We start from the raw sequence: 16,258 nt of genomic DNA on the forward strand, positions 1-16,258 counted from the left end.
TTATTTTTATATACTTAGCTGTCATTTTTATACACCATATTGCATCTAGCTTGTGACCCAAAAGCATAGGCTCCAGATGTTATAGAAATGACTTATGCCATCTGACACGTTGACTTGTGCCCTGAAGAAATGAAAATCTTCAATTGCAATAGCAAAGTAGGCATCCCAGTGAGCACCCAGGTAAAGCAAATCCTTTTCTTCACACTGTCCCAAATATTCATCCAAAACATTTGAAAACATGTGCTGGTTTTGTCATAGGTTTACTCAATACTTTGCATGCCTATCTGGCTTACTTTGTGGTGTGTTTCCATGTGGATTGCTTACCCTTGCTATGTTTGACTCTTTTGCTAGGTGGTGTACTTTACTGCCACCTTCCCCTACCTCATGCTGGTAGTTCTATTGATCAGGGGAGTCTCTCTGCCAGGAGCATCTAAAGGGATCCTTTTCTACCTTTACCCAGACATCACACGACTCAGTGATCCCCAGGTAAGTTAAATGGGGTGGGTGGGATAGGTAAGAAAGGATTGCTTGTATTTCTGTAGCTCTTTTGTGAGCCTCTCTTTTCCTCCCTCCAATGCCTAGTTTTACTTTTTATTTCTCCTTCTTGGGGTGCATCTGCACTGTAGAAACAATGCAGTTATTTCTTTACACCACTTTAACTGCCAATACCACTTTAATGCAGTTATTTCTTTACACCATTTATATATAGTTTGTGATTGTAAAACTACAAATCTTAGGATTCCATAGGATGGAGCTACAGCACTTAGTGTCAAACTGTGCTATTTCTTCAGTGTAGTAGGTGCACCCTGGGAGGGACTCCTTTCAGCCCCCTCTGTCAACCATACTGTTATCCTTCCATTTCTTTCCTCCTCTCCCTTTCAGTCATGGTGGGGAAGGGGCTTGGAGATAAAAGAAAATGCAGCATGTGCAGCACTGGCCCACATGAGGAAAGAAGCAATGGCACCTCTTCCATCTTATGTATAGAAGCTGAAAGGTCCGTTTAACAGTACAAGAAAGGTGGCTCACAACTCAAGCCTTGTAGCTTCCCTTTTCTGCCCCCCCCCCAAGTCCTGGCATCTTTTGCCTGAAGCAGTTGCCTCCTCTGCTTAATGGTAGGGCTCCCCTTGCAGGCTGAAAAGTCTCCGGCAGTGAGTAAAATTGGTGCAGTCATCCATGAAGTCACTATAGGACAAGTCTTGGAAAAGTTTCTTTTTGGACTACAGCCAGTGCCCCTACTGACTGGGGAATTCTGAGACACAGTCCAAAAACTAAATTTTCCAAGCTCATGGGTTGTCACAAGTACTTTGTGAAATCTCCTTATGGGCAACTGCTACAAAGAGGCAGGAAGACAGTGTGTTCTGCAATGTTTGTAGCCTTGAAGCAGCTGGGAATTCTTTTCCCGGAGAAGACTGTAATAGTCTTCACATCATGCCTGGAAGGTAGAAAGACACCTCTTTCTCCTGTTCCCCTGCCTCAGTTTTCCTTCTCTTTCCCCTCCTCTCCTTGTGCCTATAATATCAGAGGAAGGCAAAAGCAAACTCCCACTGAACAAATGTTGCCAAGAAAACCCTGTGACAGGTTTGCTTTATGGTCTCCATAAGTCAGAGATGACTTGAAAGCACACAACAAAAACCCAAAAATGCTTTGCCTAGTAGTGTGATTAATTTTTCACTAGTAACTCTGAAAGTGTCACTTTTTAAACATCCTATGTGATTTCCACAAATGTAAATGAATGACTGTTTCTAATGCTCAAGGAAACACTGTGTATTAAGGGGGAAATGTTTACACAGTAAAGTGTTTGGCAGAATCTTCTTTGAATGTGAAACTGAGTGTAACTTGTCATGTTGGCCTCCCAAATGCTTGTCACCTCTCCTTTCCTCTTTGGCCACAAATTCCTTCAGGTTTGTCTGGCTGGAGATTCTTTGCTGGAGTGCTGCCCTCTAATCTTTTCAGGGCATGCTTCCCCATGTCAAATCCTGGTTCCAGCTGAGCTGTTGTACTAGCCTTTTGTGTGGAGAAGGAGGGGAAGGTGGAGGTGTCTCCAAAGGAGATTAGAGGGGAGGCTGCCTGGGTTAAAAAATAGGTCAGTACAACCTTTCACAACCCTTTAAAACTCTCCCCAGGCTAATAGGTGCTGGATTTGGTAGCAGAATCAGAAAAGAGAGCAAAGCACAACCTTGACCAGCTAGTGCCCTACAGATGTCATACCCTCCAACATTTTATGGATGAGGACTGGGAGCCATGTGGCCACATAACAGAGTATGGCCAAGATGACAAAAATTATGAGTGATGGGAACAGCTGCAATAGTTTGTGAAGTTGAAGGTTTTCACAGTTGGTGTCCAGTTTTCTGTGGGTTTTTGAAGCTATGTGGCCATGTTCTAGAAGAGTTTATTCCTGACGTTTCACCGGCATCTGTGGCTGGCATCTTCAGAGAATGCTGGCATGGAAGAGAGTGGTGTGCGTGTGTGTGTGCGTGTGTATCAACCTAGGGTCACTCACTTCCATGCCAGCATTCTCTGAAGATGCCAGCCACAGATGCTGGCGAAATGTCAGAAATAAACTGTTCTAGAACACAGCCACATAGCTTGAAAAAGTCACAATCTGGCACTAAGAGGGGTGGCTGCAGACCGCCTCTTAGGGGCAGTTGTACAGCCCCATAGTTATATAACTATCTCTCTCCTATAGCAATCTTTCTGAGGATAACCTTCCATTTGCAACATCTGGCCACCCATCATGAGGAACAAGAATATATTTCAAGAAGTTCAGGAAAGGTCCTTTTGACTTCACATTCTACCACTTTACTATGTTTTTCTCTTGCTTTTAGGTATGGATGGATGCAGGCACTCAGATCTTCTTTTCTTATGCCATTTGCCTGGGATGCCTGACAGCTTTGGGCAGCTACAACAAATATCACAACAACTGTTACAGGTAAAGGAAGTTTACCTTTAGAATTCACAGCCCCAGCCTCTACACTTGCTCCTTTTTCTCTGAAGCTTTTAATAGCACTTATATATAGCTGAAGTAACTTACAGGGTTGAAGAATTCCTACTCTTGTTTCCACTTGTGCTCATCTGAATTCCCCTATTAAAAATGAAATGGGACTATTTGTCATATGCTCCAACTTGCCATAGACCCATCAAAGTTCCATCAACCTCCTTCTTGTTAATTATCCATTCTCCCAGCTTTTCAGTTGCTTTCAAAATGTTCCAGTTTCTCTCTCCTCCTCTCACTTTCTCCATATGTCCTAAGCTTATGTGCTGCTGCAAACTCAGTTCAAAGTGCAAAAGCAGTTTGCATTCAATTGTTTCAGCAAGTGGAGAGGAGAGAAAGGTATGGAGTCTTGCCCTCTGTTGTAGGCTCTTGCAAAAGCAACTGCTGCAGCCTTCCCTGGCCTGTGTGTTCTTCCTCAATAACTTTCCCCATCTTGCCTTTACTCTGACATTGCTTGGTCCCATGTCCTGGTTATCATGTGTGAAACGCTGGAAGGTATATGTTGCTTTCCTTTCAGAAACAAAATCGAAAACTACATGTTAAAAGAAACACAGTGATCCCCCTAGAATGGAATCCTCCTGTCAAGTTATTCTTCCCAAACACTCTATGATATATAGCAAAATACTTGGTATTTTGACGTCTGTTACTTTTAAACTACCATATTAATATGCTGCCATTTGCTTGCTTGCTTTTTATGGAGAATCCAGATAATATCAGCCCTTTGCTTTTGGATTTCTGTAACCTTTGAAACTGTTACTGCTTTTTAAAAAAAGAAATGTTTAGAATTTTTTTAAAAAACCAGTTGCACCGAAGAAATATGAACTAGAAATTGCTGTTGAGATTTCTCAACGTTCTCATGCTTTTAACCACTGGCTTTTCATTGCAGCTTCTTTTTAAAACATTGCTTTCTGTTCAGTGTAGCAAATAAATTACTGGTGCTTTAAACTGAATTGTAATTACATAGCTTTTAATTAATTAAAAATGAAAAGTAGAAATAGTGAACAAATTCAGGGATTAAAGCTTCCCACTCGGTGGCAAGTAGGAACTGTGTAAATGAAATTTCAATTAATTAGTCAGTAACCCACTTGACATATTTGGTAGGAAGCACTGAAAAGAGGCAAGAGCTGTGAACAAAGCTTCAAGTTAACTTTTGAAGGAGATATTTACTTTTGAGTAAATATCATAGAAGGATCTTGGCCAATGTGATGGTCTATAAATATGGAACCCTTCTTGGTATAAACTGATGGCTGCAATATAATCTGTTAATATTTTAATTTTAAAAAATCCATGATGAATTAGGCAGTATGTTATTTTAAAAACTAATTGTTTGAACTGAAAGTTCCTAAAAATCTATGGCTGGCAGCTACTTTCTCAAAAGTATCCCTTTTTCATACAAGTAGAAATCCCTCTTCTGAACATCTTTCTCTTCTGGGAAAACAAAGATTTTTCAGAATGGTTGTTCATATTCAAGTGCATGCAAATTAAATGGATCATTCAACATTTATGCAGTTTACTGAGTGACAACTGTGGAATGTGCACTTTTTGTTACAGATTGTTTTGTCTTACTGGTTGCTGCTAATGCTTGTTATTAGCTTGACTGCCACTTCTTACAGAACAATGTTGTTTTCTAACTGGATGTTTGGTCTTCTGTGTTGACATTGGTCTCTTCTTCCTAGGGACTGCATCGCTCTGTGTTTTCTCAACAGTGGTACAAGTTTTATAGCTGGCTTTGCAATCTTTTCCATCTTGGGTTTTATGGCACAAGAACAAGGAGTGCCTATTTCTGAAGTAGCTGAATCAGGTGAGCAGTTTGTGAATATGGACCTTTTTATTGAAGACACAGAAAACTGGCAAGCCAGGTCAATGATGACCATAATCTGTTTGTGCTATTAACAAGAGTGGGCAGCTGGGGCCCTCCAGAAGTTTATGGACTGCTATAATCTCTTACCACTGGCTATGCTTGCTAGGGCTGTTGGGGGTTTTAGACAAGAAACATCTGGAATGCCATCTGCCCACCCTGGTCTATATGATCCCCTTTTACATTGCATGCTTGGCAAGGTGGCTCCTGCTTGTTTTCTTCAAGAGGAAACCTATGGTCTCTGATGTGGGACCAAAGATGTGCTTCCCACCCTTCCTCTATTATGGACTTTGACAGTTCTCACTGCACTTCACCAAGTGCAGCCCAATTGTCACATCACAACTCTTCACTGTACACATTCCAGAAGAATTTACTCAATCCATTTCTGGCTATATGAAGAAGGTCATGCTTGTAGCCCCAGCATCCTATCTAAACCTATAAGGTCAAGTCTACACATTACAGTTTGCAGCAGGCATGCTCACAAAAAAGTTTCCCTTGAGCACCTAGAAAGGTAATGTGAAACCTTGGAAAGCGCATGCTTCCAAATACATGTGCTATAAAGGTACATAAAAGTATAAAGCCAGGATTGATATTGATACCCTATTCCATGTCTGCTAAGTGGCAAACCTGGGTTTTCTGCCATATAATGTGTGAAACAGCCCTCACAACAGATCTCTTTTCAGTAGTGAAATCCTGGCTCAAATAACAGGCATGTTTCATCTGAATTGGGACATTTCTAGTACCATGCTCTCCACGTCTTTCTTTTGCGATATTTATGCCATGTATACTATGCATATTTTGCTCCTTGACAGACATACTTTTGTTGTTTATGTAGTTTTAAATTAAGAATAACAAGAGCTCTGGTGGACCTAGCCAATGTTACATCTGGTCCAACACTGCTACCAATCATTAAAATGACCAAATCGTTGTCTGTTTTCCATGCTATCAAATCAGAAGTGGGAGTGTTCTTTGAGATCAGCTATAGAAGCTCAGATAAGTCTGCCAGAAGAGATCCATCTTAAGTGCCTTCTTAAAGACCTCTAAGGTTGTAATGAGATGGATCTCTTCCGGTAAGTTGTTCCATAATTTAGGGTCTGCGGCTGTGAAGGCTTTATGGAAAGTTGTAACTGGTCTGGTTTTCTTATGTTCTAATAATTTCTTCCCTGATGTTCTGAGAGTGCAGGGTGGATTGTGTAGGGAGAGGCATATCCTTCAGTAACTTGGGCCCAAGCCATGTAAGGCTTTAAAGGTAATGACCAACACTTTGTATTGCGACCGGAAGCTGATCGGCAGCCAATGTAAAGATTTTAATATTTGAGTAATATGGTTTGATCTTGATGTTTCCATGACCAGTCTGGCTGCAGCATTTTGGATCAATTGAAGCTTCTGAACGTGGTACAAAGGTAGCCCCATGTAGAGTGCATTACAGAAATCTAAACAAGTGGTTACCAGTGCTTCAAGGTCCCTCTGGGCCAGGTAGGAGCACAGTTGGCCTATCAACCAAAGTTGGTACCAAGCACTCCAGTTCACTGCCTCCATGTGAGATGACAACAGTAGAGATGAGTCCAGGAGTACTCCCAAACTGTGAACATCCTTTAGGGGAAGTGTGACCCCATCCAGGACTGGTTGGCAAATCTCCATCCCTGGACCAGGGGTACCTATCGCAAGCACCTCCCTCATCCAGCCCATTACTGACTCAAGACAGGCATTTAGAGGAGAGATGCCATCCTTGGTCACTGCAACTCCATATCCCGCTCTGAAGCAGGTTTGAAATGGGTCTAGATAATCAGCTTTATCCAAGATAGCCTGGAGTTGGAAGGCAACTGCCCTCTCAATCACCTTGCCCAGGAATGGTAATAAGGAGACCAGTCTATAATTGTTTCTTATAAGGGGATCTAGGGAGGGTTTTTACAAGAGTGGTTTAACCACTGCTTCTTTGAGCTTAGATGGAAATTTCCCCTCCCTAAGGAATGCACTGATTATAGATTGAAGTAACGCTGAGCAGTCAGCTAAGATGGGCAAGGATCGAGGGGACATGTTGTCTTCCTTACACATCCAAGAAGCTTGTCAACTTCATCAGTATTTACAGGCTCAAAGATACTTTGTATATTATCCAGAAAACTCAAATCAGAATCAGTGAGTAAAGAAATAGCTCACAATAAGATACTTCCTGACTTTTTGCCTTCATAGGAAATGGTGCTTCACTCACCTCTTCTTAATTGCTAATCCATAGCCTAGCCCTTATGGAGCACTCCTCAGTATATGGTAAAGAATTCAATAAAGTATGTCAGGCAAAAAGTACTCTTATCTTTCTTTTTAATATATTTATTTTCTATATGAATAGGTGTTTGGGCACAGATGTGTATGTAGACGCATTCAGTCATCTTTCAGGCATGGAACGAAGGCACTCATAATAATCCTATCCACAAGCTCTCCATGTGTTGGAATATAGTTCCATAATTTCCAGTCAGCACTTCATTGGTGAAGTCCTGAAAGAGGACCACCATCTCAGATGGTATTGCCCTCAACACATGACCAGCATTAACAGTACATATTCACAGTTCCCATATTTAACCACACTCAGTTCAACTGCTTTCTCTTCACAGGACCTGGACTGGCATTCATAGCATACCCCCGAGCTGTTGTTATGCTGCCTTTCTCTCCATTATGGGCCTGTTTCTTCTTTGTCATGATCGTTCTGCTGGGATTAGACAGCCAGGTAAAGATGCACTGAATGGGCAGAGTCAGCCGTGTGCTTCACCAGAAAGACAACTTATTTCTCTTCATCCCGAATAGGGGTGAAAATTAGGTTGCCTCCAGATGCTAGAGAGCAAATGCTAACATTCCTCACTAATTCAGTGATACACACTGTTTTTCAATACCTCCCCCCTCTCTTCAACAGCCTCTTCCAAGTCTGGGAGCTGGTGGATGGATGAGAAATGGAGAAAATTCTCTTTATCGCCTGGCCTTTTAGCAGGGGAGTCAGTTGCATGAATAAAGGGGAGAGGGCCAATATGTAAGAACCAGGGCAGGGGTTGTAGTTCAGTGGTACAGCATGTTGTGCTTTGCATGCAGAAAATCCTGGGCTTAATCCTTATCATCTCAAGATAGGATAAGGAACAAATCCTTCCTGAAACTTTAGGGAGTCATCAAAACTGGATGAGGATAATTTGACCCTCTCATGATTTTGGACTGCAGCTCCCAGCATTCCTCATCATTGGCTTTTCTGGCTAGGGCTTCTGGAGTTTGTTGTTCAACATTATCTAGAAGAGTTACCAAATCCCATCCTGGGTTAAACCAGTGGTAGAATTAGGGGAAAAGGAGAAATGAGTGCATTGCCCTATTCCAAATAAGGATTCTTTCTCCCCAACGACATTTCCCTTCAGTTTTTGGCATCGCAGTAACTTAAAATATTGGCTGAGCATTTAAAAATGTAGTTTAGGCATCCAAAGAAAAGGGACAGGCAAAGTTGCCCAGTAAATGTGAACACAGCAAATATAAGAGTTCTAAATATGAATGATTTCCAGCGTCACACTCTCGTCAATACTAGGCATATGGGGATTAAAGGAAAATTTCTTAAGAGGGCAGAATTCTTTTTTGGGGGGAGGCAATGACACCGGATTGGAGAATGACAACAGGCTACTTCAAGAGGACCATAGTGAATTTATGGGGAATGAACTCCCTAGTGGTAATTTTAAAAAAACCTACAGGTGCAGAAATTGACTGTTTTTTAAGAGAGTTGAAGGTGGTTTGAGTAGCCACTCTTAGAGCCCGTACAGACAGGCCAAAATAAAGCTGCTTTGGGTCACTTTGGAGGTATGCTTTTAAAATGACACACGCATCTTAAAAGGCCAGAAGATGCACCAAAGCTGCGCTCCAGTCCTTAGAACTGGAGCGTGGCTTAGGTGTGGCTTCTGGCCTCTTAGGACACATTCCTCATGTTAAAAGCATACCTCCAAACTGATCCGAAGCAGCTTTCTTTTGACCTGTCTGTATGGGCCCTATGTTTCATAATGATGGCAATCTTCCAGATTAGATAGGATTATACATTTTGCTTCAGCATTTGACTATCACTTGATGGATTTTTTGATATCATATATTAAACAGATGTAATGAATTCTGGGGGAAATACAGTTTGATAGAGGCATTGCTTCCTATGGTATATTCTATGCATATGTTTTTACTGTCTTACAGTTGCTTGTGAGTCAGATACATTTTGCAGTTTTTTGAATGATATGAAAAGCTGCAAAACAAAACAAAACAAAACAAACCCATCGTGAGAGTGATCTCTCCTTTAAGTTCAGGATGAGGAAAACACTCCAACTGTTATTGTCTAACTCTAGCCACAAGTTACCTAGAACGTTCAAGTGAATCTATGAAGCTGTGATTGTGTTCAGTAACTTGTAGATGCCTCATTGAGTAGAAGGAAAAGAAAATGTTAAATCAAGTGAGTTTCTGTAGTGACAAAGATCTTATGGAAGTTTTGATTCCTGTGTCCATAGTTTGTCTGCGTGGAAAGCCTGGTGACCGCCTTAGTTGACATGTATCCTGGAATTTTCCGGAAAAAGAACCGCAGAGAAATTCTAATCCTTTTGATATCTATCATCTCCTACTTTGTCGGACTGATCATGATCACAGAGGTAAAACATTGTGAGAAAGGAGCTACATTTCGTTTCCTTACACAGCTTCTTAAATGTAAAATTTCAGCTAATGTTAGGGACTGAAGAGAAATTAATCATGTTATTATTCTTGTCTCACAAGACTGACAAAAGGAAGAACTGCTTCTTGCCTCAGAAATCTGTATGCTACCGAGTGTTGCTATGTATTATCATGAAGAAAAATGAATGTGAATATGTGCATGCATTGAAAAAATATACACAACTATAAAGGCATATATTTTGTGCACAAAAACTTTTGTCTGAGGGGGGATCATGTAGTCCACCAGATGATGTTGGACTACAACTCCCAGCATTCTTCAGTCCTGGCTGATGGGATGTATTATTCAACAACATCAGGAGGGCCATATACTTCCCACCCCTGCTTTAATATATGGGAGAAAAGGTGTGCATTAGAACATTATGTGCAAAAACCATGTATATTTTGAAGAAAAATTACTCCAAGAATACACAAGAGTTTGTTTATGTGTAGTAACAAAAGACGGTTTCACACCCTCATTTGGAAGTGGGAAGAAGATACTGTTGGGGTTTTGAGAAATGCAATTAAAATGAGACTGACACATTTATGCATCCGTATCAGAGATACTTTCAGTGGAGGGAATATTAATTGTCCCTGTTGCACTTAATATCAAGACTGTGATCTGAAACTACACGAATCATCCTTGCTGAAGCTAAGCAGGTGTGTGTATGGCCAAAGCACATAGGAAAAACTTAACTTTCTGTATCACTCTATTTGAATAGCTTACTTATCTCTGCTGTTAGACACAACAGGAGCTGTACCTTCATTCTCAAGTCTGTCTTTTGTTAGGGAAATCTTTTGATCTGAAATCAAAACTAAGGTTTTGAAAATGTATGAATTCATGGTACTGATGCAATGTAAATTCACTGGAACTGCTTTTCTGGAAGTCAAAAGGTTTCCTTCAGATGAGAATGTAAGAGAATCCTGAGCAGACATCACATAGATCATTGGCATCTATGTAGTGGATCTAACTCCTTGTCAACATGCTGCAGAGGCACAAAATAATTTTCGTAGATACAGTCCTCTTGGATACCTCACATTCCTAGTTTCTCTCCATGAGGGAACTTAAATATAGACTTTCTGCATTCCCAGACTATAACATATCATCTTTTTTTCACTCTTGTGGTAATAAGAGGCTGAAAGGAGAGCATCACACAGACTGAATTCCAAAGACAAGTCTGTACCATTGGCCTTCCCATTATGCTGTGACATATTTTAAGGAATAGTCTCCAGGGCTGTGGATCTTGCAGTAATTATTTACCCATATAGGATATCTCCCCTGACAGCCCAGCATAGATAACAGTTGTCATTTAAGAGTAATGCATTCTGTCTTAATAGCCACTAGAGCATTTTGCAATACAATTGGCCCTCGTCATTTGTGGCTATGACTTTTGCAGATCTGATAAATATATTTTCTTTAGGAATCTCTACGTTCTCCAGAGCACTTCTCTAGGCATTTGTAGATCCTCCAACAATTCTCTGGTCTTGCAGATGTTGACCACAGAGTTGCACTGGCAGACCTAGAGATTCCCAGAGAAGCATTCTTTCAGGTTAAAAAAAATAGTACCTTTGTATTTTCAGTTTTTCCACTTTCATGGAGGTCTTGTGTCCCTATCCCCAGCAATGTGAAAGGGCCACTGTAAATCATTACTTTAAACATGGCATTTGCAGATCAGTGTGAGAAGACTCAATACTTTTAAAGATTACTTGGAAAGGGACTATAAACAACCATAATTATTCTCCTCCATCTTTTTACAGGTGGGAATGTTCTGAGAACTGGAAAGCAATTTTTGCCCCCACCAAACACTCAGCAGGCTGCACTGTCAAGGCTGCCAAAGCCAAATGGTTATGGGCAAAAATGGGCCCTCTGGAGCCTTTTTTTTGGCCTGAAAATCCCATTTTTGGCTTAAAAGATAACCCTGGGGGACAAAGTCTGCACAGGACCTCCTCCTCCAGCAATCACATGCACCCTGCAGGCCCAATGATTGTTTTCTTTCATCACTGTTTCATGTTTGTGCTCTCCTCCTCAGGGTGGGATGTATGTCTTCCAGTTGTTCGACTACTATGCTGCCAGTGGGATGTGCCTGCTCTTTGTTGCTATTTTTGAGACTCTCTGCATTGGCTGGGTATATGGTAAGTACACATCTAGTGGGAAACATGTGCCATTTTCTGAAGATCCTCTCTATACTCTCTGAAACTGGTATTAAAGCACCAGACTAGAACTAGAACCAGGCGAAGCAGGCATGGAGATGGTGCAATTTCACCAAGAGCAGTTGCTTAGAAAAATATCACAGGATATTTATTTTGGCTGAAGTTTGGCCTCGGATGGCTGACTTTCAAATGGTCTGCTGCTTAATTTTTAAGTTTCAGGAACCGTCTTTGTATTTGGTTTCAAGAAGCAGGGGAACACTGTGTGCTAGTGCTAAGAGGCTTTGGTGCCTGTTAGAAGCAAGCAAGCAAAAGGAAAGAATCACGTTGGTCACTCTGCTAATCTGCCCTTCATTATCCCATTGCTAAGAGAAATGGCTGAGGGCCACCTTGATGCATTTTCTTTTCTCAGCCTTTTCTGTGCAGAGCACTGTGCCTCTTCAGTTTCGTAAATCTGTTCAACTGTCTTTTTCTCCTTCCTTTCATATGTTTTTAGTGGGCTGGTTCTCCTCCTTGCCCTTCATTTATTATTTCCCCTCCCCTTCACAGGTGCTGACCGTTTCTATGATAACATTGAAGACATGATTGGTTATCGGCCATGGCCTCTCATCAAATACTGTTGGCTGTTCATAACTCCTGCTGTTTGCCTGGTGAGTGAAGCATCTTCTGGAGGCTTCAGACAAAGTTGGCAAGCGGGCAGTGGGTCCAACTGATTTGTAAAAAGAGAGATGGCCTGTCCTTATCCCATAGGCTCAAGAAGTACATTTTAGGGCAGCCTGACCTAACTTTTCACTGTCCTGTTGGTGTGGGATAATGGGATGAACATACCCTCCAACATTTCCCAGAGGAAATCTGAAACCTGTGTGGCTGAACAACATCTGAGTGTAGTCAAAAGGATGTGACCAGGCAATGAGCAAGCAATTATTAATGGGGAGGAACACACAAGAAGCAAAACCATGAAGTTTACATACTGAGTTTAAGAAAGACTGGGGAAAAACACCCCTAATAAGTCAACTGGGGAGGGTAAGATTTTGTTCCTCTTCTCCCTCCTGCTGGGTTAACTGAGTGCACAGTGCTTTTGCACTTATTCTGTTTGCAGCAACTGAAGTAAGCCAAGGATGAAGAAGGAAAATTCAGAGCAGAGAGAAACTGACATTTAAAAAAAGCAGTTGAGAAAATGGGATGGCAGAGAATTAAGTGGAACTGTCCCTGCCAGACTGGGATAGTTGGAGGGTATGGATTAAATAGTCCATCACATCTGGAGGGCTCATGGTTGGGGGGAAGAGACCCTAGGCTTTAAGGAGCTAACTTTAGTCATCATTTTAGGCTTAATATGCCTGCCTAGCTATCTGTGAATAAATGAATGAAAGAAAATAGAACAGTATTACACTGTAGTTTGGGGCCCCTTGTGCCACATGACCCTGTATTCTGTGTTTAGATATATTTAAGGACAAAAAAGTTACAGACATTAAGAGGTCCAATTATGGCACTATCGTATTTCTGATTATAACATATTGTGTCTCATTTGCAAAATAATGTGTGGAAGTGTCTCTTCAGTCTGAAATAGGTATTTACATTAAGAAATTGACCTTGTGCCAGTTGCCATTTCCTCTTACGTTATTGAAGTGAGAAAATGACTTACTGGTAGCTAATGTTGTCACATCTAACCCTTTCTCTTTTCTGTTCCAGGCAACATTTTTCTTTTCTCTGATTAAATACATGCCACTGACGTACAACAAGAAATATGTATACCCATGGTGGGGAGACACTCTGGGTTGGCTGTTGGCCCTTTCATCTATGATCTGCATCCCCCTCTGGATTGTCTACAAAGTTTCGACCATTAAAGGACCACTGAGAGAGGTGAACTTCATGTTACTCAGCAGGGGTCTTGGGGGCAAAGGAGCTACCTGGTTTGGGGGGAAGCTCACTAGCCAGGTGCCAGTATATAGACAGGAAGGCCTCCTCGGTTGGGCTTGCAGTGTTTCAAGTTAATTAACAGGGGCCTCAGACTAATTTGCCAAGGATCACTCTGTTACTAGCAGGAGCTAGTGGTGTGATTGGATTTCAGTTGCCTTGAGGGCTACACAGACAAAATTGCCTTCCTGTGTGCCTATTATTGACTGCATGACACTTTTAAAATGTCACCACTTGAGAGATTTACTTTGTAGTGCCCCTTTGCTTCTCTCTTTCTCCTCTGCTCCTTGACTTGCAGATGAAATGCTTCATCTACTTTCAAGTAATTTGTTTTCTGGGATTACAAGGACTGTACTGCTGAGAGCTACTTTTAAAGGAGATGCTATGTGGTGTATATAGTTTTGCGATGAATGCTGTAGTTAAACTTGGACAGCTCTTTCATAGCATTCAGGGGCACTATTTCAGGTTTCACAGAAAGGAGAAAACTTCAGAGGTTTCATTCAAGTTTAAATTGTTTTAGATCAATGTGTGTTAAGACTACTCATTGTGGTTCCTTTAAAAAACAACAACATAATTAAGTGAACATCCTATTGTGAGGAGTAATCATGTGTGATATGAAATACAAGAGTAGGGTTGAGAGAGAGGATGCCTGCCATTGTTTGACTTAGTGGTGCACTGAATACTGTACATTTTTATTTCACTGGGTGATGGCCATAAACAGAGCTGTTTTGAGCTAGGAATATGGCAGTCTAAGCCCAAAGCTTCCGAACTTATGATGAAGGCCTTGTAGGCATGCTATTGTGCAAAGGGATCTTTTAGCACCTTTCAGACTAACTGAACAAACGATGTTGCAGCATAAACTTTTGTGGACTTGGTCTGTTTCCTCAGATACATCTGATTTATTTGGTCATGGGAAGCCTTGAGAACAGACAGATGGAGAAGACCCTTCAGGGTTCTACCAAAATTGCTTCTCACAAGGCACCTCTCAACAAGGAGCACACTGCAGATGTCATTTCCCAGTCTTCAGAAGCAGTTTGGTTGGGGTACTGCCAGATTGTGAAAGGAGGTTTTTGGTGTCTCATTCACAATTGTAAATGTGAATCCCCAGTAGATAGAATATTGTAAGTCCATCTTATGATACAATAACTGCTGAACAGGATGCCAGCACATGGCTATAGCATGGGGAAAAGAGGTGAAAGGAGGGAGAGAAGAGGCATTGGGTCTCAGACTAAGGCCAGCCTTGCAATAAAATGTAGATGAGGCAGTGGCAGATGTTGGGAGAACAAATCAAAGTATCTGAGGAATGATGTGCACTATGCTACCTAGGAGCCTCATCGCATGACAAAAGTAAACTGACACATAGCAAGAGAGAAGCAGCTTTATGTTTACCAATCCACATACCCTTGAAGCACTTCTGTTCTCTTCCCGAGACAGTCATAAAAAGCATTTCTTTTGTTGTGTTGGAAAAATCCATTTGGCAAAAAGCAGGCTTTTACAACTATCTGCCTCTGGAAGGAGAATGGAAATGCTACAACGTCATGTGGAGAGGTAAGGAGAAAGCCATTTCTCTCTCATTGTTTGTCGGCTTACATTTGTCATGTGATAAGGCTCTTAGTCTGAAACCTCCAGCTTACTCTGCTACCTTCAAGTATGGCGATGGATACTCTGCATCAGCAGCCTTGAAGAAAGATTCAACTACCAGTCAAGTTCGCTTCTGTACATGGAATGGAAGGGGGTGCCATCTTGTTTCTCACCTTAACCAGTGAAACATCTCAGGGTTAAACCTATCTCATTTCTTGAATCTTCTGGAACAGGGCAACATCCCCCCCCCCCAATTGTAAAAGGTTCTTCCATCTCTCTTCATTTCCTGTTCACTTTGTCTTTCAGAGATTCCACCAGCTTGTCTGTCCAGATGAAGACTTGCCCCAGAGAATGTGTCCAAGCCATCAGCCCTTCCCCACCACTGGAACTGGGCTCTTGATGTTGACGGAGCTAGATTCTCACTGTTAAGAGTGAGGTGCATATCACTCAGTACTGGACAATCCTGGACTCTGCTGATGGCTAAGGAGAGAGGGACAGTGAGCTGACATCCCTTTCCCCTTCCAAAGGATCAGTGGTGGCTGCTAAGGAAAGAGAGCTCTCCCAGGCTGTTGTCGTGAAGCAGGTGCTGTGCCAGCTTCTGGCTGGCAGCACATTTACAAGCAATGACTCCAGCTGACATTTCTTCGGGGAATAGAACAGGAAGGACAGGACACTGGGATGGAAATATTTAACATGGTCACAGAAGAATTTTTCTTGTGGGTTTCTAGGGAGCTTTCTCTTCCATCTATAAATCATTGTTCCTTCTGATTTGTTGTGTGTGTTTTTAAAGGCATGGTGGTGATTTATATTGAGGAGTGGGTTCTCGTTGTCCCCCCAGTTTACAGGGCTTGTAAAATTATTACCAGAGCTTGTATAATTAATTACCCACATATCCCCATTGAAGGCATGTTACAACGTTTAAACAGGTACAGATTAAAAGCCAGCATCATTTCTCAATGAGAAGTTAGTTTCTAAAGGCCTGTTGAAACAAAAAAGTCTTTGCCTGCTTAGTAAAGAATGCTGTGGAGTGTCCCAGTCTAGCCTTTCTAGGCAGAGAATTCCAGAATCTG

The 16,258-nt window shown here is 41.6% G+C and overlaps 1 protein-coding gene across 1 annotated transcript in view; it reads left to right on the forward strand.

Moving 5' to 3' along the window:
* LOC149311734 (sodium- and chloride-dependent GABA transporter 2-like) overlaps nt 1-15,915 on the forward strand; it is a 61,481-nt gene extending 45,566 nt beyond the window's left edge. The window contains exons 7-15 of the mRNA XM_089527801.1: nt 352-486; nt 2,826-2,929; nt 4,669-4,793; nt 7,457-7,569; nt 9,353-9,490; nt 11,576-11,678; nt 12,243-12,343; nt 13,383-13,553; nt 15,495-15,915. Of these exons, the coding sequence (XP_089383927.1) occupies nt 352-486; nt 2,826-2,929; nt 4,669-4,793; nt 7,457-7,569; nt 9,353-9,490; nt 11,576-11,678; nt 12,243-12,343; nt 13,383-13,553; nt 15,495-15,617 (1,113 nt within the window). The 3' untranslated portion in view covers nt 15,618-15,915. The remainder of the gene's footprint in view (nt 1-351; nt 487-2,825; nt 2,930-4,668; nt 4,794-7,456; nt 7,570-9,352; nt 9,491-11,575; nt 11,679-12,242; nt 12,344-13,382; nt 13,554-15,494) is intronic.
* Nucleotides 15,916-16,258: the final 343 nt, after the last annotated feature.

Source organism: Sceloporus occidentalis, unplaced genomic scaffold, assembly GCF_023333645.1.
Source record: "Sceloporus occidentalis isolate IW3139 unplaced genomic scaffold, rSceOcc1.0.p SCAF_5, whole genome shotgun sequence".
Lineage (NCBI taxonomy): Eukaryota > Metazoa > Chordata > Lepidosauria > Squamata > Phrynosomatidae > Sceloporus > Sceloporus occidentalis.